The sequence below is a fragment of the Poecilia formosa genome, unplaced genomic scaffold (assembly GCF_000485575.1).
Source record: "Poecilia formosa unplaced genomic scaffold, Poecilia_formosa-5.1.2 Scaffold577, whole genome shotgun sequence".
NCBI classification, from domain to species: domain Eukaryota; kingdom Metazoa; phylum Chordata; class Actinopteri; order Cyprinodontiformes; family Poeciliidae; genus Poecilia; species Poecilia formosa.
The window spans coordinates 113,990-139,218 of record NW_006800516.1 but is presented as its reverse complement, the minus strand read 5'-3'; the positions used below and the strand labels follow the sequence as shown (position 1 = coordinate 139,218).

At 40.5% G+C, this 25,229-nt stretch overlaps 1 protein-coding gene across 6 annotated transcripts in view; it reads left to right on the top strand.

Moving 5' to 3' along the window:
- Window positions 1-23,808, top strand: part of shq1 (SHQ1, H/ACA ribonucleoprotein assembly factor) — an 83,486-nt gene extending 59,678 nt beyond the window's left edge. For all 6 annotated transcript variants that reach the window (XM_007540974.2, XM_007540975.2, XM_016665386.1 and 3 more), the window contains one exon: window positions 22,909-23,808. In XM_007540974.2, coding sequence (XP_007541036.1) covers window positions 22,909-23,365 — 457 coding nt within the window. In that variant the 3' untranslated portion in view covers window positions 23,366-23,808. The remainder of the gene's footprint in view (window positions 1-22,908) is intronic.
- The last annotated feature ends 1,421 nt before the right edge of the window (window positions 23,809-25,229 follow it).

Here is a 25,229-nt window from a genome sequence, read left to right as displayed (position 1 = left end):
ATACATAAATCTTGGCAATATATTCATTTTACTACATGCTACTTTGCCGGCTAAGGATAAATTTAGGACACTCCACTTCTGGAGGTCACATTTAAGATTATTAAGCAGAGGAGTGAAATTCTTTCCGAACAGATCAGAAAATGAACGGGTCACATTGATTCCCAAATATTTAAATCCTGTTCTAGAGAGAGGGAAGGGCAACTCAGTTTCTGTAATTTTGAGCGGAGAGTTAATTGGAAAATGTTCACTCTTTGGGAAATTCCTTTTATATCCTGAAAATATACCAAAATGGTTTGGCAAATTCACAATGTTGGAGATAGACGATAATGGGTCTAAGATATAGAGCAATAACTCTGTTTTTTTTTACCATCTTTTAGTAAGAGCATGATGGATGTTGCCTTCTGCAAGGGTCTGTGGCAAGTTTCCCAGATCCAGAGTGGATAAACCCATCCGTCCGTCCCTCCCTCTTTCTCACCCTCTCTCCCACCTTATGGGGAGCCGGGTCGTGGGGCAGCAACCTAAGTAAGGAGGCCCAGACTTCTCTCTCCTCAGCCACTTAGGCCAGCTCCTCGAGGGGAATCCCATGGTATTGCCAGGCCAGTCAAAAAACATAGTCCCTCCAGTGTGCAGGGGTGCCGCCAGGAATCATGGGCCCCCTGACAAAAAATTTGTTTGGGACAGATAATCTGTGAAAACAATCAATCTTCTCCATTTCCTGCCTGAATTACTATTACTGGTTAAAGTCATGCATCGTTCTGACCAAAACAACCAATCAGAACTAGTAGTATGCTCTTAGCGCTGACAATTAGCCTCATTCACTCACTGCTAAATGTGCTAATGGGGGAGAAACAACTTATCATTACAAGAAACCGTTTATCTGCCATCATTGATAGCTATGCTAACTAAACTGAGCATTCACAGTTTGAAAATTGAAAATGCACAGCTCTGTGCTATGCTAACTGCAGCACAGCACAAATCGAGGGGGAGGAACGATGAGCAGCACCACATGAGATTGTGATTTACAGCACTAAAACTCTCCTGCCACTGATTGGTTGTTTCTAGAGAACCATGGGAGAAAGCAGAGGAAATAGATTTTTCACAGATTACCTCTCATACCATACTGTCACAACATAATGACAGTTTTTTTAAAAAAATATGTGAAAAAATACAATTATATAAAAGTTACATACTGCAGTTTTAATTTCACTCAGGAGAGGACGGATCAGGAGGGACGTGGGTTACAGCTTCTGCTGACTCACTCATCTGTTGTTAAGTGGTAAAAGGCACAGGGACAAGTTAAATATATGAATATGTTGGTAATTGTTTTCCTTAGTTCATTAAATGCTAGTGAAATGGAGGTAAACGGTAGTCTGTAGCTAAGCTAATTATGCTAAATGGTTGATAATCTCACACAGTCTACCCACCTCTCTTGGAGAAAAACTGGGTTATAAATTAACACTCTTGCCTTTTTCTTTCTCTCTCTCTATTTTGTTTTTGAAAACCCGGTTTTATAACTTTTCTTAGCAGCATAGTAACTGGCACAGTCGTTTCGTGGCAGCTGTATTTAGCAGCAGCTTCTACTGACTGCAGCTGCATACAGCGTCACTCTCAAGTGCTCCAAGCAGGAACGAACCATTTCATGCAGATTCAGGGGAAAGGGGCGGGGGTGTTCAGGGCAAAAACGGATGTGTTTTTTGGTCTGGGAGGGGTAATGTTAAATTTTTACTGCTGAAAACAATCTTTGAAAATACAATATGATTAAATTTGTATTTGACAGGATCCCAATTTTTTTATTTTTTATTTCTATGAACAAAATACAAATAATTAAATTGTGGAAGGCCCCCTGCTGGTCAGGGCCCCTTGAATTGTCATCACTTTTCACCCCTTTTCCACGCCCCTGCCAGTGTGTCCTGGGTCTGTGACACCAAGCCCGACATACTGCTGGCAGTGCGAACCAGACTCTGACACTGGTTGTACAGGGACCTAACAGCCCATAACAAAGGGCTCAGTACTCCCTACACCTGGAGCACCCCACACAGGGTTCCCAGAGTGACACGGTTGAATCCCTTCTCCAAGTCCACAAAACGCATGCAGACTGGTTAGACAAACTCCTAGGCACCTACCAGGACCCTGCTCAGGATGTAGCATTGGTCCAGTGTTCCATGCAATATTGCAGAGTCGTGTCAACAACAGAACCCTACAAAATCCAGAGCCTTAAGGAACTCCAGGCAAATCTCATCCACCCCCAGCGCCTTGCCGCTCTTGATCCAACTTAGCGTCCTCATTTCCAGAGATTGTAGAGCTCGATCCAGAGTCCCCAGGCTCTGCTTCCTCAATGGAATGCATGTTGATAGGATTGAGGAGGTCTTTGAAGTATTCTGCCCACCGGCCACAACATCCCAAGTCGAGGTCAGCAGCACACCATCCCAACTATAAACAGTGTTGGCGCTGTCCTTTCCTGAGATACTGGATGGTGGGCCAGAATCGCCTCAAAGCCGTGCTACAGTCTTTCTCCACGGCCTCTCCGAACTCCTTCCACGCCCAAGGTTTTCCTCAGCAACCACCCAAGCTGGATGCCGTTTCAACTGCCGGTATTGATCAGCTGCTTCCACAGGCCAACAAGGCCAGATAGGATTCTTTCTTCAGCCTGACAGCATTCCTCACCAAAGGTGTCCACCAGCGGGTTCAAGGGATGCTGACTTGACATGCACTGATAATCTTGCAGTCACAGTTCTGATAAGCCACCTTGACAATGGAGGCACAGAAAATGGTCCACTCAGATTCAATGTCCACTACCTCCCCCAAAACTTGTTCAAAGTTCTTCCGGAGTTAAAATTCGAAGTCGATCATCGAACTGCGGTCTATGGTGTCCTGGTCCCAAGAGCACATATGGACACCCTTGTGCTTGAACATGGTGTTTATTATAGACAGTCCATGACCAGCACAGAAGTCCAACAACAGAACACCTCTCAGGTTGAGATCAGAGAGGCCATTCCTCTCAACCACACCCCTCTAGGTATAACTGTCATTGCCCATATGAGTGTTGAAGTACTGTAGCAGAACAAGGGAGTCCCTAGGAGAGGCACTCTCCAGTACCCACTCCAAGGACTCCAAAAAGGGTAATCCGATCTGTTTGGTGCATAATTTCAAAGAGTCAGAACCAGTCCCCTCACTGGTAGGCGGAGGGAATTTACCCTCTCATTCACCGGGATGAACCCCAACACACCTTCACCAAGACGGGGGGCAACAAGTGTGCCCACTCCTGCCTGGCGCCTCTCTCCATAGGCAACTCTGGAGTGGAAAACTATCCAACCCCTCTCAAGGAATCTGGTTCCAGAACCAGAGTCATGCTCTGAGGTCAGGCCAACTATTTCTAGCCAGAACCTCTCAACTTCACACACCAACTAAGGCTCCTTCCCCACCAGAGGGGTGACATATTCCATGTCCTGAGAGCCAGCTTCCAAGAATTGGATCGCCAAGGTCCCTGGCTCCAGAGTGAGTGAAGAAAGATTGTTTCCAATGGTCATCTTCATTATAAGAGGTCTTCTGGCTGACCTTTGTCTGGCACCTCACTTAGGACTTGTCTGTCTTGGGTGGCCCTACCAGGAGCATGAAGCCCCTGACAGCATAGCTCCTAGGATCACTGGGACACTCAAACCTCTTTACCACGATAAGGTGGCAGCCCATGGAAGGACCCATCTGGCCCTTCCATGGGTACGTAATTTCTTATCCACAAAGTTCAAAATTGTGAGAAAAATAAAGTAAAAAAAAAAAAAAGAAAAGAAAAAAAACAGCTGTATGAACCCAAAAGGCAGCTCTGAACTCAAAACTTATTAGAACCAACCCCAACTATGTTCTTGCGAGGTTTTTTGATGGACCATACTCTCAATCCCAAAATAACTTGGAAAGGCTTCCAATAGACTTAGCATGCAGGAGTTGCACTCTTTGGTCAATGAACTAAAATAGTGCCTGTGACTATAAACAGTGGCTAATATAAGCTCCACATGGAACCTGCACCATAACCAACTTATTTATGAATGTGGACTTTGGTCTAAGTTCACTAAATTCTAAAGGTAACAACTAGGCAACAGGCACTTAAACCTTTAATCTATAATTATTTAGTGCTAACCCTTAATTTAAATGGGTGGCAGTTAAACCAAAAAAACAAAAAAAAACAATCATAAGGTAAATATATGAGTACATGCATACATAGTGCGAACATAGGCACAGAGCGAATTGAATTATTGAATTATTGAATAGCTGAATTATTTTACCCACCAAAGTTCCGTGAAACTAAAACCAGGGACAAACTTTTTTTTATCCGTCTTCTGCCTTCTCAGCGATGCTACCAGAGTCGTTCACTGCAGACTGCACAGATGCAATAGGATATAAGTCAATAATCTGCTTATTTTAGAATTATCTTTCCTTTTTTTTTTTGTTCTCCCCATCTGCTTCATTCTGGGTCAAAAAAGTCTGCGGGTTGTTTATTTTCCAACGCAGCAGCCATAAAACGCCATAAAAGGCCTGGGCCTCTTCTGCCATTTCAAATAAGTGGCTTTCTCTCTTAAATTTAACTTTAAGACAGGTAAGGAAAAGAAGATGAAATGTGACACCTTTCTGGCAAAGAGCCCCTTTAATATCGTTGAATGCCAACCATTTCTTTGCAAGAGTGATGCTGAGATTTGGATATATTCTAAGGGTGGTTCCCTGATACTTTACTTTGTGCTGCCTGGACCATCTTACAGTGGCTTCTTTCTCCAGTTACCGAAGGAATGCAAGGATGAAGGTCATCCTGCTGCGGGCTTGGGTCCAGCTGTGCGCTGTACGCACTCTAGTTCCGGGGGAGACAGGAATGTGCTGTTCCCCATAACATCCTTCAGCGTCTTGGAGATTAACTTAGTGGGATCCTAGTCATCTTCACTGCCTTCAGGTCTATTAAGTATGTATAGATTTGATCTTCAGGATCGATTTTGCAGATTTTCCAGGTGCTCCTGCAAGGCTGCGTTTTGGGCCTTTAGAGTCTTGATGACACCTTCAGCTACACATATGCGTTGAAAGCTAATGCCTGCCAGGTTTTCCGCTACCACAAGGAGGCCCTGAAAAGAGCTAACTTTTGTCCCACAATCCATACGTCAAGGAGTGCAGATGCTGAATTGTTTCCTGGATTAATGTGGCCACAATATAGACCCAGAGATTTTCATCAAGTTAATGTTTATTATTATAACGGGTACTTCAGTAATGTGTGTGGTAAAGTTGTCCTTTAGCTCTCAACAACTAGCAATTGGGAAAAATATTTTTAAACCCTTTATTGAGAAGTATTCACAACAAATGTATTAGAAATGCTTTAAATAAGCAAAATATTTATTTTCAGACAGAAAGCATTAAAAATTCTAAAGGCACACAACACTGCAGTCCCCCATTGTAAATCCCTCATCGGAGCCCATGGACTTCATGTCAAAACGCTAGTCGCATAACATAGAGATGAAATGTCACACTGTGTAAAACGAGAAATGTAAACTGCTAATTCACTGGCTTGACATGTTGCCTAGATAGTTAACAAACCATATCTAACATGGAGTAATTACACATTGTAGCTGCTTTTATGTTAGCTTACTAGCTATTTATAACCTCTAAAAAGAGTGCAACGTTAAATTAAATATGAGCCAACTATTTTTAAAATGTAAATCATAACGTTGATATCTACCTTATGAAATAGCTGTTTATCTGCCTGTTTCGGATTATTACTGGCCATTATACTGTTACAAGTGTTCAGGAACAGTGCTTCTGTCAGTCCAGTGCTTACTGACAGAAGCAGATAAAAAATAAGTAAATAAAAAGATTAGCTTACTTACTTTTTATCTCATAAAAACACTTTCAATTTTTGCTGATATAAGAATCTAAATCTTCTCCACACAAACAGTAGCATTGAATTTCTGAGAGATTTTTTTCACTCAGCCTCTGTGATTGATTTATATCTTGAAATCATTCATTAACATTAACAACCTCATAATGATTCTGCTATAAGACCATGCCTCCTTTTTTTCTCTCTTTTTGACACACACAGAGCTGCTGTACGAGTCCCTGGAGCTGCTTAACCCTTGTGTCCAGAAATGTGGTCCAACTGACCCCACACACGTAAAACTTGTATCATTTTCCACAGTCCTCTACGTTTGCCTCAGTCCTCGCACGTACAAGAGTTAAGCTTTGTCAGCTCACAAGAAAAGTCAATCAGTCTCTTATCTGCTGAGGGGCACTGATCGGAGCACCGCTGCTCCTCCTCGCTCGTTCTCCTCGCTGCACCCTGGAACTTAATGTCAACTTGACGGGCTGATTCCAGCTATGCTCTACATCGATTATTAAAGAGATTAGCTCTTTCTGTGGCAGCCCTAAGCACAGATTTTATTGTTACATCTCTCTTTGATAGAGATGCGTTTTTTTATTCTCAGCGCTTACGGGCCGTCACATTGGAAAAAAGACATCCAGGTTACAGAACTTTTGTCACCTTCAGCCACTTGAGAGAGACAGTAAGCCTGACTGCCTGACTGCCTCTATTTCTCTTGTAGGATGTGTACTTTGGCTCACACTCCATGGAGATTTCATACAATCCGCTCTTGTGATTTAAAGAGCGCATTTATACCAGCCCTGTTTAGTCCGCTTCATTGTGAATGCATGATCAAACTCTCCTGCGGACAATAAAGCTAACTGATGCCTAAAAACCTAGATATTAGACCGGCTGAAGTGAATTCTTGCGCAGTTCAAAAGCATATGTAAACACCAAGCCGATCGTAAATCACTCCAAAAGGCAGTGGTGGAGGAAGTACTCAAACAATGTACTTGAGTAAAAGTGCAAATACACAAAGTGTACTTGAGTAAAAGTACCACATTAACATTCTTACTTGAGTAAAAGAAAAGTACTGTCTTTTTAAAATACTTAAAGTATTAAAAGTAAAAGCACTTGCTGAATGTATTACCTAATGGCTAATACAATATCATTAAGTGTCCCTATGGCATTGAATTTTAATAGACCTCTAGTGTGCCATTGTAATGAACAATGCTGCAGATAAACCATGCTTTTTTGTGTTTACTCTGTGACAGTTTAGATTTAGATTTGTGATTCTATGCATCAGAATTTCACGTATGACCTCTAGCAGTCCTTAACTACAGTCATTTTCAATAGGATATCTATAAAAAGTTCATGCATTTCAATAACTCTGCTCAAAAGTTAAACACATCATACAGATGAATTCCCTATAAACTGTTTTAAAGCTTTTATTTGTTACTGATGATAACTTGTTAGTAACAGATAATGAAAACACATTTCTGATTAGATTACAGACCAATAAAAAGACCTTCATGTAGAAATGTGGGTCTAATGAAAAAGATGTTTAAGTTGTTTTCAAAGTCTGCCAAACTATGGGGAAATTTTTCTGCCATAATTTGAGAGCACACATTTTCAGTCTGAAAGCAGGATTTTATGTATTTTGTTCTCAAAATTTTTAATACTTGTGCTTAAATTTTCAGTCTGAAAGCAGATTTCATGTCTGTCTTTTCAAAACTTGTAATCCTTGTACTCAAAACTTCTACTCTCTTTCCAATATTCACTGTTCTTTCTCAAACCTTTCTTATCGCACTCAAAACTTGCCTCTGCTTGGATCAAATTTCTGCCTGCAAACATTTTCTGCTAGTGCTTGGAACAAAAGAGCACCGTTGCCTGGCAACTTCTCAGCCAATAGAATGAAAGTGATATACTGGGTGCATTTGTTTCCTTGTAGTGGGTGTCCCAGCGCTCCCTCCTTCCCCACCTCTGTTCCCCCCCGCCCCAGTCAGAAATTGAAGTAGCAAAGGTTGCCACGGTAACTGACGAGCATTGATCCATAGTGGTACTCAGCTTTACATATGTGATTTATTTGCGGACACCAAATGAAATTAGTCTGCTCTGCTGTGAAGGTTTGGTGTTGAACGGATGACTGTCAAATTGTCTGTAGTACTGAAGAAGCAGGAGAAGCTAATAGTGGCTAATAGCCACTTTGATTGCTGCTCAGGACAGACAGGCTGCAGTCCAGTTGCAGAGCGCTGTCCCCATAAAACTCTCCAACAACATGTTTGAATAAGGGTTAAAAAATAAAACACACTTTTATTGCTAAAAGTGCGTACTCAGTACTTGTTCTATTATATGTCCATAGTTGATGTTTGTACCCAGCTGTCATGCCAGTTGCTATGGCAGTTGCTAGTGCCATAGCACTTCTGGTTTTGCTTATGTCGACTTAAACAAACCAGAAGCTTAGAGCTAACTCTTTTCCCGCTGTGTTCATCTTTTACACAATATACATACATTACACAACACAGAATAAGCTAAATTTATTATTAGTTATTGTTTTGAGAAAAAAAAAGAAGTCACTAGAGGAATAGAAAAATCAATAAACATTGCGACAAAGCGAATAAGTTGACAAGTCCTTTCATCCTGATAACACTCTTATCCCTCTGCTCATCTCCCCACTCTGTCATGTCTCTTGGCTTCGCCACATTTGCTAGAAGGAAGAAGGAAGTTCCCCTCAGTGTCTTCTTTAGAGGTTTTCCTGTCGTTTCCTTCAGTGGTTCTTGGTTTGATGATGGATCTTGTTGGCTGTTGGCATTGTTTCCTGCACCGCGACATATTCCCCTGAGTGAGATCAGTCCTCACCTGTGCTTCGTGGCGAGATGAGACATAATGGATTCCTGGTCATATGACACCTCTATCCTGTCATTGCTCGTCGCCTACAAAGCAGAAGTGATCATCCACAAATGATGGATATGTGATTAATGGATGTACACTCACTGTGGGAGCAGCTTGATTTATCTAATCTCCCAGCCATCCCACGGGCACTTCTCCTTCTAAAGTTCCATCGACTGCCTGGCTGTCTGTCTCAGATTTACTGCCTTGCAAAGACTTCATCATGATTTAAGACCACAGGGTATGGGATCTTCCTTACCCTTACACAGTGAGTGAGAGCAGCACTTGATTGTGTGACCTCTTAGCAAGTTATGTTGCACACCAACCCTGATTTTTGCTGTTCGGTTTGTCTTCTTTTTTGCTACAGAGCTCAGTTTCCCTTCAGACTTCCTCCTGATGAACTTGTTTGATCATACTGTTACTTCCAAAAAGGACACAACATATTTGAGGACACAGAGGCAATAATGAGGGTTCAAAAATTATTTTATTTTAAAACTCTCTTGAACTTTTCTTTTGGTTCAGCTGCTTTGATTTTCTGTGAAGAGAAAAAAAGAGAGATTTAAATACCCTCAGTCCCCCATGTCCCAAAAAAGAGAGGAAAAAACAAAACACCAAAAGTATTAACAGAAAGTTGGATCTGGTGAGTTGATCAAAAAGAACTAAACGGTACAACAGGGGGCCGACCCTACACAGGGCTGTCAAAGCCCCTACTAGTACCAAACTAAAGCAAAAAGAATCTACTGCAAAAGAAAGATCGAAAGCAGGACAACCGGTCCCACCAGGCCAAAATCACAACAAAAAAAGTAAACAAACTACCGCATGGCAGGCTGGAGATGTCAGCTGCGGCCTACAGCTACTGGAGACGTGTCAGGACACATCGCCGGTGGTGGTGGTGGAGCGAGTGGAAGCGAGTGGAAGGGCAGGTCTCCCACACACATCGAAACCCAGCCTACTTGTAGGCGGACCAACAGCGCCACAAATTAGCATAATCGAATTAGTTACCAAAAATAAGAGATTATCCAAACTCCAAAATATTAAGAAAAAACAGAAAATCATTCAACTAAAGTTTATAAACAAAACAATCTAGAAAAATAGACAAAAATCATTAGAATGTGCCCAAAGCACATAACACATACATCCGCATTATCTCAAGACTCCAAATACAATAAGTGCCTCTTCAATTCATTAGTTCCAGGATGAAATTTTGAAGGCCAAAGGTCCCCCTGCAGAGATTCTGCACAACAAAGAGGACAGTAGAGTAGAATAGAATATACTTTATTGATCAATATACTTTATTGATATTGTTGGGGATTTGCTATACCACCAAAGGTGTGAAGTATTAATATAAGCGAATATAAGCGATAAAATGTATATTTTATCTCTGGAAAAAAATAAGAGACTACTATATTGAACCCCATTGAAGACCTTGTGAGAAAATTAGATGTAAATTACTCAGAGTTGGGCATTGTAAGTCTGATGGGCACAGGCAGAAATGATTTTATGTGGTGCATTTAGGTAAAAATGGCTGAAGGTGCTCCTGTATCTAGCCAGCACATCATGAAGTGGTGAGACTTGTTGCCTATGGCCTGCATCTTAGACAGGATCCTACTCTCTGACACTACTGTCAGAGAGTCTAGCTCCTCTCCAACAATCTCGCTGGCCTTGTGGATCAGTCTGTTCAGTCTGTTGGTGTCCTCCACCTTCAGCCTGCTGCTCCAGCACCCCACAGATGAGAGCACTACAAGCACAGTTGAAACCAGACTTTTATATAGTTCCAAAGTACAGTGAGAAACCCAGAGGACTGGACCAGAACTCCAGCAACATATTGTGAGAAACCTTTGGAAGAAAACCCAAAATGTTTGACCTATGTCATTCAGTTCAAAGGTAATGATACCAAATACAGTAGAAATTTATGTAAACTTCTGATTTAGAAAACATTAATAAAAGTTTTAACTTTGGACTGTGACATAGAAAAAGGTGTATGAGATTTTTTTATTCTTCTCATTATTACTTGTATGTAAACTTATGGTTTCGACTATATGTGGATCTGGTAAAATGATCGCTACTTTTCTGTGAGGTCAAGTTTTTAGTTAATGCTTGTAACATGATAAAATAGCTAAAACACTCAGCAGGGTGTGAATAATTTTAGTATGGTATTTCTTGTAGTCGGATATGATGTGTTTCTTAAATTTGACAGTATTTAAGAAAATTTACAGGCTACGTCCCTGTAAACAACCTTTCTCTACAGACTCTGTCATGGTGAGTTGCAGATGTAAAACCTGAACAACACAGATGTTGTGTTTGGGGCTTATCCTGTAAGGTTCAGCCAAGAAATTAAATCCTCCTTCAAAGAGTGGGATCCAGCCCAGGCGTCATACATAGCGTGACATCAAGATCTTTGTTAAAAATGAGCAGCTGTGGGCTGCATTACTCAGCTGTCAAATGGTCATCCTGGATGCTTTAAAACAGATAAAGGAGCTGCTCTATCTGAGCAGTGATGGAGATCCTGATGGGTCCCGCTGGGAACAACAAAGACACAAATGTCACTAATCTAACAGGGATAAGTAGTGCAGATTTCCTCTCAGCATGGAGCCACTCCAGATTTTGTCTTGAATACACATGCTCATTTTAAACAGACAGCTGCGCCTGCATAATTTGTTCCTCTCATGTTTGGAGAGCACTCCAGTTAATACAACTGATTATGTGTGTTGTTTTTTTCTTGTCATTGTGGCTTCACAGGCTGATGTTTTGAGATAGAGCCCTATAAAACTATGAATCTCCATGATTTCTGAAGCATAGTGAAATCACAGGCTTGAAACTGAAAAGAGCCAAATCTTTATAATGTTTGAATTAAATATCAGTATACTGTAATACAAACTGAAGTGTTTCTTAATCAGAAAAAAATGGATGGGATGAGTTTTACTTAACGTAACAAAATCCTCAGTCAATAATTCTGTTCTCATTTTAGCACTAAAATGTATGTTGTGCTAACCCAACAGCTCTAATGATAAACATTACTTCAATTCAAATTATTTCTTCCCTTGGAAGACTACAATTCTCAAGCACCAATTTAGATTTGATGTTATAATTTGCTAGTTATATTATGCCCTTAGATACTGTATTTATGTTTTTATTTTGTTCCTGTATGCTTGTTCGAAAAAAAGAAGGAACATAAGGAGAGGAAAATGGAACTGCTCCATAAACAGCCATCATCCTCTTCAAAATAAGAGCATGAATGTAAACATATATCTACCTGTAGACTTCTTAACAGTATATAACTAAGACTTCAACACAGATGTTGAGCTTTATTCAATAGAAAGTTTACAGAACAGGGAAAATTACTTTAGTGCACAAAGTTAGCAAAAGCGAAAAAGTGCCAATTAGAAAGATTAGCTACAAGTGGATTAGAGGAATTGTGCCCACCACAGCCTCCTAATGATCTCAGCAGTATTGGTTGTAATGAAGTTTTGTTTGCATCACCCCTCCACATACCTACTCCCCAAATTGGCTTATTTTTTAAACCAATTTTTGTCATTACCTGCTATGTCAGACAATGACCAGTTTTTGTTCAATCCATGTGCAGGACACACATGGATTGGATATGGTCGTTTCTATCACAGCAAAGAGCGGCATCTTGGGAAAACTCCCAGGGGAAAAAATGTTTTTTCATTTGAATATATGGAAAAGCACCTTATGGCAACTGTAAAGTAACATGGAGGATCTACAATGCTGTGAATCAGTATCTCTTCGTATAATGCATGATCTATAAAAAAATGGAACGAAGAATGTATACCTGGCTGTATTCCTCAACCTGGTGAAATGTTTTAGGACAGAGTTTCACAAACTTTTTCAGGCTGAGGACCACTTAACCCATTTACCAGTCACGGACCACCTAACCTGAAATTGCCCCTGCAATAACACATCTTAATATATAATGCAACCTGAAATGTTAATATTAGTCTCTTAACTCATGTACTGTTGTTTTTTCTCTTCATCCTAATTAGAAAAGTGGTGCTGTTTGGTAAATGTGACTGGCCACATCAAGGCCATGAACAGGTCTACTTGGGTATTTTGAGTTATTTACAGACTCTGAAAGTGTGGAGTTGAAGCTTTCCAATGATGCCAAACACATAGAAATAAAAAAAAGAAGTTATTCTTTACTACCAAGTGTTGTGTGCATTAATAACATTTAGGACTATTTGTGATTTAGAAGCATGATTAAAGAAAAATAGACTTGAGTTGCTTTTACAGAAACAAAAAAATCCTTTTCTGCACAATTAAATATAAAAATAATTAACCCATTTCTATTAATTGTATTTATTTATTGTATTTATTTTAATATATTTTTAATGAAATAAAAATAACAATAGCTGATGACCTAAAAGCAGAGCGTCAGTCATTACCAAGCAAAGTCATAAAAAACAAAGAACAGTTCTGACTAACTGGAGCGATTCATACCGCTAACCGTTCAAAGGAATCAAATCGCTAGTGAACGACACATCAACTCTCAGCAGTAATGACTCAGCTTCATCTGAGTTGTTTTCCTGGAGTTATTTTCTTTCCACCGGTGTCTGCAGATTTTCTTTAGAGTAACCCAGTTTTAAGCCAGTTTTCCATCATTATTTTTAACACAATCCTGTAGCGTCACACTTTGAGCTCACATCACAGCAAATTAAAGGATGTTTACATGCAGTACCTCGCGAACTACTAGGGGGCACCCGCAGACCTCTAGTGGTCCGGGGACCACAGTTTGATTCCCAAAGTCAAATCCGTTATCCTTCCACATAACACCACCTCAGACTGGTATCAGACATCCCCATCTCATTATCTCATACAGGCAGCTCTGAGACCAAACTCGAATAATGACTTATTAGATAAAGTCATCTGTGTTTCTTATATCTGTAATACTTATCAGTGTCTGGGGGGGGCATTCTGGTGTTTAGTCTCAGTGAAGGATTGCATCTTTTAGTTGTCAGCTTTTATCTCCCCCCCACTTCCTTGAGCTAGTGAATGAAGCCTCCACAAGACTCTCCAAGGGATTCCAGTGCTTCTATTACCCAGATTTCTACATCTCAGGACAAGCTTTATCTGACATGTTTTTCAAGACCATGGGCTCACTGAATGAGCCACTCTCTGAGCACACATGAGCTGGATGAGAGAAACCCAAGACTGTAATTTAACTTGGGTTCACAGATACAGGCGGTGCACATACGCAGAGACGCTCTCTCTGCCCGTTCTCGCCAAATACTTTGGCAAATGGAGGCATCTTTGTCTCGGCAGAAGTTTTCCAACCTTGGAGAAATAAAAAAGTCTCCCTTCCACGGTTTAATGAAAGCAAGCCACAACAGCAGTGTGGTAATGACCGGATTGTGTACAACATTATCCCTCGCTCCTTCTGGGCGTAGCCTTTGTATCCACTGCAAACAGAGCTTTTCCCACCACAGAGTGAGGGAGGGGAGCGAAAACAAGCACCCCCCTTCTCCATCGCTATCTCGATAATGACTTCCCACGGAGGGAAAGAGAATACAGGGCAGTGACTGAAGTGGCCCTACTGCAGGAGGCCCCTCTGGCCCAGCGTCACTGCAGAATGCTCACACAAAGGCTTCTAAGTGCCAGGTACCTAAACAGGAATTTTATTGGCTCCCTCACTCGTCATCCTCATCAGCAAAGGTTGCCGTTATATATCAGTGTACCCTCCCCCTCCCGCTGGCTCTTTGAAAACACAATCCTACACGACAGGTGTTGAAGATTCTCGGATGCAGGGATTTTCTCTGTTTCCAGAGAATGGAGGGATTTTTGTTTACACATGTTGTGAATCAGTTCTTCAGACAGCTAAGGAACTGGAGGTGGAGTGTTTTTCTGTCCTACTGTTGGCATTCCTGGTGTTTTTATCAGTTGATACCCAGGTTGTGTAGGAAATTCCAGATATGGTGGGCAGTAAAGTTGCAAACTAATTTTACTGGGTTTCATCCATCTGTTTGTCCATATGACATTCATCTGTTGTTCCATTTGTCAATTCTTCCATTCCTCAAATTTTTTTTTTTTTTTTTTTTTGGTATATTTTACACTGAATCCTGTTTGTTGAAGAAATACCTGTCCTCCAAAGGTAAATTATAATTTGAGTTTTAAAAACTGAAAATTTGACATGAAAAAGACTAGGGAAACCTGTTTTTTGGGCATCAGTTTGAAATGAGATTTCAATGCTTGTCAGACTAGTTCAGAGTAAACAGAAAGCAGCAGTGTAAGATGTTAAGAGTCATCTTTGACCTACTACAAAGATTAAATTGAAAATTTACAAATATATGTAATGAATGAAGTAACATATTGTGGCGACAAAACCCTTACCTCTCCCTCACCTGTTCTTCCATCACTCTGGGACCTTTAGTATTTTGGACAGTGTCATTTCTGTGAACATCTGCTACTGTGAAACTATACAGCTAGCTAAAAGTTACATTAGCATGGAAAATGCAAGTTCAAAACACTTGGAATATATTTTCCAACAATTATTGTATGATAATTAGTGCTTTCCAATATGAGTACATTTCAGACTTTTTGTGTCTGAAATGTTTGACGATGTTACTCAAGTGTACTGTGTGAATTCTGTGAGCTGTGCAGATTCCATGCGCACTGTCAAACAGTTGAGATTTAATTTTTGTGTGAACTAATTTTCTACAGTTCTCATGACAAATTCCCCACAATCCGAATAGATTCTAGAAAGTTTGATGAGTTAGTTGGGCGCCTGGCCCCATTTCTTCTCCAGCAGGTTAGCCATCACATACCTGTTAGTGCAGCACAGAAGGGCAGTGATGCTGCACATTCTTGTAACCGGTTGCTCCAGCAACCGGTTAATAATAATGTGTTATTATTATTATTAATAATAATAATAATAATATTAATAATAATAATGTGTTAATTATTATTAATGTTGACACATTAATAATAATGTGTCAACAATAATGTTGACACATTATCACCGCGATGTTGCATACAAAAGTATTCGATGTCAACACTTTTTCTTGTTGGACAGTTTATTGCGTATGCAGTCATAAAAATGTACCTCTGCGTGGACCTGTCCAGCAGACATCCGCTTTAAGTCTGCTTCGAGGCGCATGGACTGAATGGAATGAAGTACGCCTGAGGCCTGAAATCTTAAGCATATCATCTGCATGTACACCAATAGAAATTGGAATGGCTCAAATACTTTTCTAGAAGTCTGTCATGAGCTTCTAAACATCCAAATTGTCTTCAGATTTTTCTGACACATTTTCAGTTTATTGAAAATGTGTCAGAAATTTTCAATAAAATTGAAAATTTTATTGAAAATAAAATTTTAGTGTGCACTAATGTGTGTTAGTGCACACACTAACACACATTTTCAGTGTGTTAGTGTGTGCAAGAACAAAGAGTGTTCCAGCCCACAGCCCCCCATTGCATGTTTGTTTTCTTCTCCTTTCTCACACTTCAAAATGGAATTTGTGTGCAATTCCATTTTGCATACAGAGATAGAATAAGATTTGCTTACGCAGCCCCTCCTTAGGTCTTAAATGAATGTGCAGCCTCCACAAACACCATTCACCAGAACAGGGCTCTCATTAGGACTGCATCAAAATGAGGAGCCACCCCGGCGCTCAGCAGTGGTTTAATTGAGCCAGAGAGGGCAAGAGGGGTAGAGTGTGTGTGCATATGAATGGCAAAAGAACAGTGGCCCCTCCACACACACGCACACACACATACTCACACTCCAGCTCTGCTCTCGCACACTTTCTCTAATCTTGAATGGACACATCCTGAATGGTAGTGATCCACAGAGGTCTCCCCTTCAGTAATCACCACGGCAATGGGAGCGGCACACATGCACTAACCACACCAGGGGACAAATTGCAATCACTTTAGGTTTTGGCAGCTCAGTGGACTTTCCCAGCGTAAATAATGTGCAGGCGGGGTCCTCCACACAAAGGTAATGCCTTTACAAAAGAAGGGCCGATGCAGGAGGACAATCATCAACAGCGCAACGTCTAACACCTAGAGCGGTCTGCTGCATCATCCACGGCGACACCACTGTAAAGTCAAAGTGACAGGACAAGAATGCTGTTTAATAATGTACTACCTAATGAGGGCATTCTTCTAATCCTAATCTCTGGGGAAGCAGGGCTGCAGCCTGGAGTCACTTGTGGTCTGGACTTTTATTATCTGGACTGCAGTCAGACTGGACTTTGCTGCAGTCTTTTCAGCTGGCTTCCAGCTTTCATTCTGCAGGATCTATTCAGACTAATGGCTTGTTTTGATCATGGTTGGTTGGCCTTTTTCTATCTGCCAAAAATTATGCACTCAGGAGAGCCAGTGATACATCTTCCACAAGGTTTTCACACACTCACAACCACAAGCTTCTATGTGTTTTGTTGGTATTCTGTGTGATAGATGTCATTATTGGAAAGTGGATGCTAAGTTGATTTTCCTTTAAAATGTTTTTATAAATACATCCCTGAAAACTGATGCGTATGTGACCCCAGGTATGTCTTGGTCTGACAATCCAAGATGCAGTCTTAGGGAATCATTTACGAGACCCCATTAACTTTAATGTGTTCCAGTTGCTGATTACATCATTGGACCCAATTTTCCATCGGATAGAAAATTAATCTGAGAAATACATCAATCAGCAGTGTGATGTAGACTCATGCTGAGGATGTGTGTACACATCCTCAGCATGAGTATTTAAAGAACCGGTTGTATCGTCAGATGAAGAGGAAATCTCCCACACATGTACAGTGGATATAAAAAGTCTACACACCCCTGTTCAAATACCAAGTTTTTGTGATGTAAAAAATGATAGCAAGACAAATATATTCACAACTTTTTCCACTTTTAATGTGACCTATAACCTGTACAATGCAACTAAGAAACAGAAATCTTTCAGGGAGGAAAATATAAAATAAAAAAACTTACAATAACCTGGTTGCATATGCACACCCTTAAACTAATACTTTGTTGCAGCAACTTTGGCTTTTATTACTTTTATTATAGGATGGCACATCAGCCCTCTTCAGATCACCCCAGACCTGAATCGATGGGATCCAGGTCTGGACTCTGGCTGAGCCATTCCAAAGCCTTCATCTTATTCCGGTGAAGCCATTCTTTTGTTGATTTAGATGAGTGTTTTGGGTCATTGTCATGCTGAAAGATGAAGTTCCTCTTCATCTTCAGCTTTCTAATAGAAGGCCAAAGGTTTTGTGCCAACACCGACTGATATTTGGAACTGTCAAGTTTTGTCAGGTTTGCTTTACTGTGTGATTCCCCACTTGAAAGGGATAGTCTCTATAGTGAAACTTTTAACAGGATTTCAAAGAGCCTTCAATTTAGCTGATCCATATTTATTTTTGTCTGATGGTCACCATAGTGATTTAGCCTTTCAGCCACTTAGGTGAAAAACCTCAAAAGAAACAGAAACACATCTATGACATTATGAAATTAACAAGATAAATACATTGTGAAATAATCAAACAAATTTCCATGCCTTTAAACCAGTTATACTCCAAAATATAATAAATAGCAAATATTTTATAGTAAAATTCAACACCAATAAATAAATTAGCATATTTATCAACATTTTGATAAATATATTTTCATAGTCAAACATTCTGACCAACATTTATTTATTTTTGTTTTTTAGTCTCATTTTCTTTTTCACTTCCTTGGTGTTTAACCAATAAACACCAAGTGTTTTTTTTTTTGTTTTTTTTTTACTTACTAGCTTGACTTCAATAAGATTAAAACTTTTAGGTACAACCAGGGACGTGGCATAGGGGGGGAAAGTGATGACAATTCTAGGGGCCCTGACCAACAGGGGGCCCTCCACAATTTATTTGTTGTTCATAGAAATTAAAAAAAAATTGAGGCCCTGTAAATTACAAAATTATTCATATTGTATTTTCTAAGATTGTTTTTAGCAGTAAAAATTTAATGTTCCCACTCCCAGACCAAAAAACACACATCCATATTTGCCCTGAACACCCCCACCCTGCATGAAATGGTTTGTTCCTGCTTGGAGCGCTTGAGAGTGAGGCTGTTCAGCAGCAGACAGTAGAAAACAAGAACGACTGTGACAGTTACTATGCTGCTACGAAAAGTTAGAAAATCAAGTTTTCAAAAAAAATAGAGAGAGTGAGAGAGAAAAAGGCAAGAGTGTCAATTTATAACTCAGTTTTTCTCTGAGAGGTGGGTAGACTGTGTGAGATTCGTTAGCGTAGCTTCAGACTTCTGTTTGCCTCCATCATTTCACTAGCATTTAATGAATTAAGGAAAAAAAATTACCAACATATTCATATATTTAACTTGTACCTTTTACCACTTAACAATTGGTGAGTCAGTCAGCAGCAGTTATAACCCACGTCCCTCCTGACCTGTTCTCTCCTAAGTGAAATTAAAGCTGCTGTATGTAGCTTTTATAAAAATATATTTTTTCCACATATTTGTTAAAACTGTCATTATGTTGTGACAGTATAGTATGAGAAATAATCTGTGAAAAATCTATTTCCTCTGCTTTCTCCCAGTGCTCAATAGAAACAACCAGTCAGTGGCAGGAGAGGTTTAGTGCTGTCAATCTCAATCTCATATGGCTCATCCTTCCGCCCCCTTGCTCTGTGCTATTCTGTAGCTAGCATAGCATGTTGTAAATGCTTAGTCTAGTAAGCATATCTACCAGTAATGGCAGATAAACGATTTTCCTGTAACAATAAGTTGTTTCTCCTTCATTAGCGCATTTAGCAGTGAGTGAATGAAGTTGATTGACAGCGCTAAGAGCATCCTCCTGGTTCTGATTGGTTGAATTGGCCAGAACATTGCATTACTTTAGCTAGCAATAGTGGTTCAGGAAGGAGGTGGAGGAGATTGATTGTTTTCACTAATTATCTGTCTCATAACAAACTGCTACGACATCGTGACAGCTTTAACAAATATGCAGAAAACATATTTTTTTATTAAAGTTACATAACTGCACTTTGAATAAAATGCAACTACTTAGCATTTTTTGAGAAGTCTGAATTGCTTCATGTATGTGGACCAAAGAAACCAAGGCAGTTGCAAGCTTTTGAAATTGTGATGCTTTTGATGGGTCAAGTTAGACTCAAGAAATTGTAACTGCAGCTGTGTGAGGGGGAGCCCAATTAAATTTTTTGTCAGGGGGCCCAAGATTCCTGGCAGCACCCCTGGATACAACATTCAGAGTCCATGTGCTGCTCCAATAAGATTCAGGAAGTGAGCAACAGCATTGTGAGGCTTACCGGCTGTCCTTCACAGTATGTAGAAGACTTTTGCACAGTTCTGAATTTTTTTACATGTGCTACCAGCACTGTTTGCTTCTGATGCTGTGGCACTTTTTCAAACAGGAGTAACAGGTCAGTCACACCAGAAGTACCTGCACTCTGATTGCTAGCAGATTGAGTCCACCTGGTCCTCATCACTAACAAGCAGAGAAGCCGCAGAAAGGTGCAGCCTATGGTCTCAAACGCCACTCCTGGCACTTCGCCAGAACGGGAACTGTTCATAATTCCGTCCACCCTGACTAAGGCCCCAGTTCCAGCTGAAGAAAATCAGCCCCAAAGCATGATGCTGTCACCACCATGCTTCGCTGTATGTATGGTGTTCTTTTAGTGATGAGCAGTGTTGTTTTTGCGTCAAATATGTCTTCTGGAATTATGTCCAAAAAGTTCAACCTTGGTTTCATCAGACCATAACACATTTTCCCACATGTTTTGAGATTTCAGATGTGTTTTTGCAAAATTAAGCTGGGCTTTGATGTTTTTCTTTGTAAGATAAGGCTTCCGTCTTGCCACCCTACCCCAAGCCCAGACATATGAAGAAGACAGGGGATAGTTGTCACATGTAATGCACAGCCAGTACTTGTGAGAAATCCTTGCAGTGTTGCTGTCTGCCTCTAGGCAGCCTCCCTGACCAGTTTTCTTCTTGTCTTCTCATCAATTTTGGACGGACGTCCTGTCCTTGGTAATGTCACTATTGTGCCATGTTTTCTCCACTTGATGATGACGACAGTCTTCACAGTGTTCCATGGTATATTTAATGAACTGGAAATTCTTTTGTAGCCTTCACCTGACTGATATCTTTGAATAATGACATCCCTCTGATGCTGTGGCAGCTCTTTGTGGACCATGGCTTGTGCTGGATGATGTAGCTACAAAAATGTCAGGACAAGCCTACTAGAACAGCTGAACTTTATCAGAGGCACTTTAATCGGTGACAGGTGTGTGCTGACTCCAATTTAACATGAGTTTGAATGTAATTGGTTAAATTTGAACACAGCCACACCCCCAGTTCTAAAAGGGTGTGCACACTTATGCAACCAAATTTTCTCAGTTGTTTATTTTTACTTCACCTCCCTGGAAGATTTCTGTTTGTTTTTCAATTGCATTGAACAGGTTATAGGTCACATTAAAGGTGGAAAAAGTTGGGGAAATGTTTGTCTTGCTGTCATTTTTTTATATCACAAAACCCTGGTATTTGAACTGGGGTGTGTAGACTTTTTATATCCACTGTATCTCATGCATATGCAACCAGTGAGTTCTAAGCCACATCTCCTCTGTTCCTCAATCCCAGCTGCATTCTCAGAAAGCACAATGCAACAAGCTCTTCTTTGATTGATTAGGGTTCATTTACACCAGCTCTGTGTGGTCTGCTTTAATTGGTCTGTAGTTCGTTTGCCTAAAAAGTCTGGTTTCTTTTGGGAGGTGTGATTTTGCTCTGTCACACAAACATACAAATAAAATACACCAACACTTGTGATTGTAGCATGAGAACAATGTTAAACAGTCCAAGTTGTGTGAATACGGTCTCAAATGCCAAACTTTGAAATATGGGAATTGCATCTTGCAATGTAAGGTATGAAGCGATTCCACCAGCCTCAATGTCAATGTCAAATTTATTTATATAGCACTTTAAAAACAGGTGTAAAACTGCACCAAAGTGCTGTACAGGAATGACAATAGCACAAACTGATAAAAACAGAGTATCAAAACACTTCTTCAAATAAATATCAAAGAATAAAAATTTGTTTTCAGAAGCAATTTAAAATGATCCAGGCTGTTGGCAGATCTAATCTGGAAAGGTAAATTGTTACATAGAATAGGAGCCACTACAGAAAAAGCCCGATCTCCTTTCCTCTTAACTCGAGTTCGAGGAACTGTCAGTAATAGCTGATTGTTTGATCCTAGGGTTCTGGACACAGACTGAAATTTTAAAAGGTCCCGAAGATATGGGGGGCCTAACCCATTTAAGACTTTATAAGTTAATAAAAGAGTCTGAAAATCTATTCGATAAAAGACGGGCAGCCAGTGAAGGCTTTATATGGTCATTCTTCCTGGTTCCTGTAAGAAGCTGTGCCGCTGCATTCTGTATCATTTGAAGTCACTGCATCTGTGATTTATTCATGCCTCTTTATAATGAATTGCAATAATCCAAATGAGTTATAATGAAGGTTTGGATAAGTCCTTCAAAGTCCTTAAAACAAAAACAAGATTTAACTTTTGCTAAAATCCGCAGGTGATAAAAACTTGATTTGATGACAGCGCTAACTTGTTTATCTAGCTTTAAAGAGCTATCAAAAGTGAAACCAAGATTCCTAGCAGAGGTCTGAAAAGCCAGTCTCCACAAATCCAGTCTGATTGGTTCTGTCTCTTTCTGTTCACAGCCCCGAACATCTGCTTTAATCTCCCCGTACTTAGAGGTACATGTGTGTACGTGTTTTTCAGAGCAGGATGAATTGGGGGGCGGGGTTGATCTGCCTCTGTGTAATCCCATGCAGTCTCTTATCACCTCTCGCCAGGAAAGCAGCGGTTTGGGGAACAAAAGGTCCCGAGCCTCCTTGCATCAGCAGAGCTCATCTTCTTACATTATAAAACATTCATATTTCCATATTTAATTGAGCCCCCACCGCTTCTGCAAATCACAGGCTACTTAGTATTCATACGAGAATGGGATTTGCTTAATGGGTATTAGATTTGTAGATGGTTATCCTGTGGCTATGTCTTTAGTATGCCAAGCCGGTCGATAAGTCAACCGCCATGCCTCTTTCCGAGTGAGGCGGCAATACCGATCAGTTTGTAGTTTGATGTCTCTTTCTCTTCTCAATCTGAGTTGTCAATGCAGAAACTCTGCTTTTAAAACTTCTTTCTTTTTCTTGGTAATCTCAGTTCCAAGAAGATGTTGGAGTTGGCCAGTATGCTGCAACACACCTTGCTTCAGAAGAAAGATTTGGAGCTGGAGCTTGATGAACTTGAGAGTGCGGCGAGGATCGTGGTGGAGGAAGAAGAACAAGCTTCTACAGAGAGCAGCAGCAGTGATTCATCCAGCGAGAGCGAAGAGTCTGAAGCTGAAGAACAGGGCTGCTCTGACTCCAAGCAGGGAGGTGGAGAAACATGTAAAGACAGCCCCTCGGAGCCCAGCTCCTCCCCCTCCTCTCCCATCCCCGTCTTATCCTCCATTGCGCTCTCCCCATCAGTAAACAGGAAAGCAGGCGTTGAGAGTTCAGACTCACAGGGCCACAGGCAGCTGATCCAGGATCTGGGGAGACAGATGACAGAGGAGATGAGGATCTCTGCAGATTCCTGCTCCTTTGGAGCAGGAGAGATGTTGTTCGCTGATGAGTGACGCTGCAGCGGAGGCAGAGGAACCATCTGGGAGCAGCAGCAGCTGTAGTAGTTGGACTTTATTAGAGGAGAGTCCTTGCAAAACCCCCCTGCTCATCATTTAGACCAAGGCTTCATTAGCTAGATACAAAACCATAAGGAAGTTCAAATCTTCAAGAATTAGTTCTGTTCTTGTAAAGAAAGTTATTTTTGTTAAATTCTTTCATATTTTATTGCTATACATATTTGACTTAATGCAGTAAAAATATAATGTTGTAACTTACATACTTCGGACTTTATGTGCTTCAAACAAGAAATTCATAATGACTTACATTTGATGTGTGTTTGTAAAGGTTTGTCCAGCCAATACCAAATGTATCCAATCTAGATACATCAGCTTCATGCAAAGTTATGTCAGATTTGATGAATTTTGGACTCTTCTAATAAAGAACTTTGGAATTTCAATGTCCTATAAATTTTTTGTTGTAGTTTAGATTTTATGCAATAATTCATCTTAGAGGGTTATATTCCACTGTGAAAATACTAATATATTTAGCATAGCTGTCAATTCATTCATAAGTCATTTGAAATAAATCCTTATTGTGCGTGCATTGGCTGACTTAATTTGGTTAGAAGTAGAGATGCGCTAATCAGAACTTTGTGGCTGATTTTAAATAACCAGTCACTGGTTGTTGTAAAGGTTTGTTTGACCAAAGACAATTTTTGCTGAAAACATAAAAAGAAATCAACTTTGCAATCCGGTGAGCGGACACTGGCCAGAAAGAGAGTTGGAATCGGTGCTTCCTAGGTTTCAGCTGGGCCAACGCTCCCGCCCGCTTCCCCCTCTTCTGTTTTTGGACACAATGTTTCTGTTTGACCGTTGGTCCTCGTACTCTGCTATGCCAGTCCGTTGTCCTCAAGAGCCGCTGTCTACCAAGTGCGTTTAACAACCGAACTGTCTTCAATAGACATCATTCAGTTAGGCGGAGCTGTACTTTAGCTGTGAATTAAAATAAGGCTTAATTCTGGGAGCTGGAGAAGCCTCTGTACCTTCTCATTATATATGTAACTGAATCCTTTCTGCGTTATGCTGGTTTTATTGATTGATCAGGCCGTGACACAGTTTGTCTTTAAAAGGATGATTCTCGGTTTATTCTGACAAGAACATCATATAGAAAACAACTGTGTTATAGGCTGCCCGCTCCAAGTACTACATAAAAACACATAACAAAAATTAACTTAATAAATCTATAAATAAACTGGATGTATTTAGATGAAAAATAAACAGAACCTCTCCCGCAGAACATGACAAAAGGGGAGGGTCTAAGGGGCATAAACAATTTAAAGACAATACCACAGAAGAAGAAATAAAAAGGAGGGGCTTCCGATCTTAAAGTAACAGGTTAAAACAATGACAGTTGTTTCAGTCAGGTAAGAAACATTACAAATACCCCCCCAAAAAAGACATTTTGTGTACCGTATTTTCCACACTCTAAGGGCACCCCATTATAAGGCGCATAGAATAGACGCTACAGTAGAGGCTGGAGTTACGTTATGCATTCACTAGATGGAGCTGCACTAAAAGGAACAAAACAGTCCGACTCCGGTCAGCGAGGAGAGCCTTCCGGACTGGGCCGGGGCGTGGCCAGACGATGGTCACCCTTCTCTGTTCCGCACAGCATGTTTGTGGAAAACGTGGTGCTAAATGACCTGCAGACGACCTGATTCTAGACGCTAGATAGGTCAGTCAAACTTTATTGATAGATTACAAACCAGCGTTCTAACAACTATCCCAGCATGCACCGAGCGCTTCTTCTTCTACGGGCAAAAATGAAGTCGGCGGCTGCTTACCGTAGATGCTAGACCTGTTGTGGCTCAATATTGGT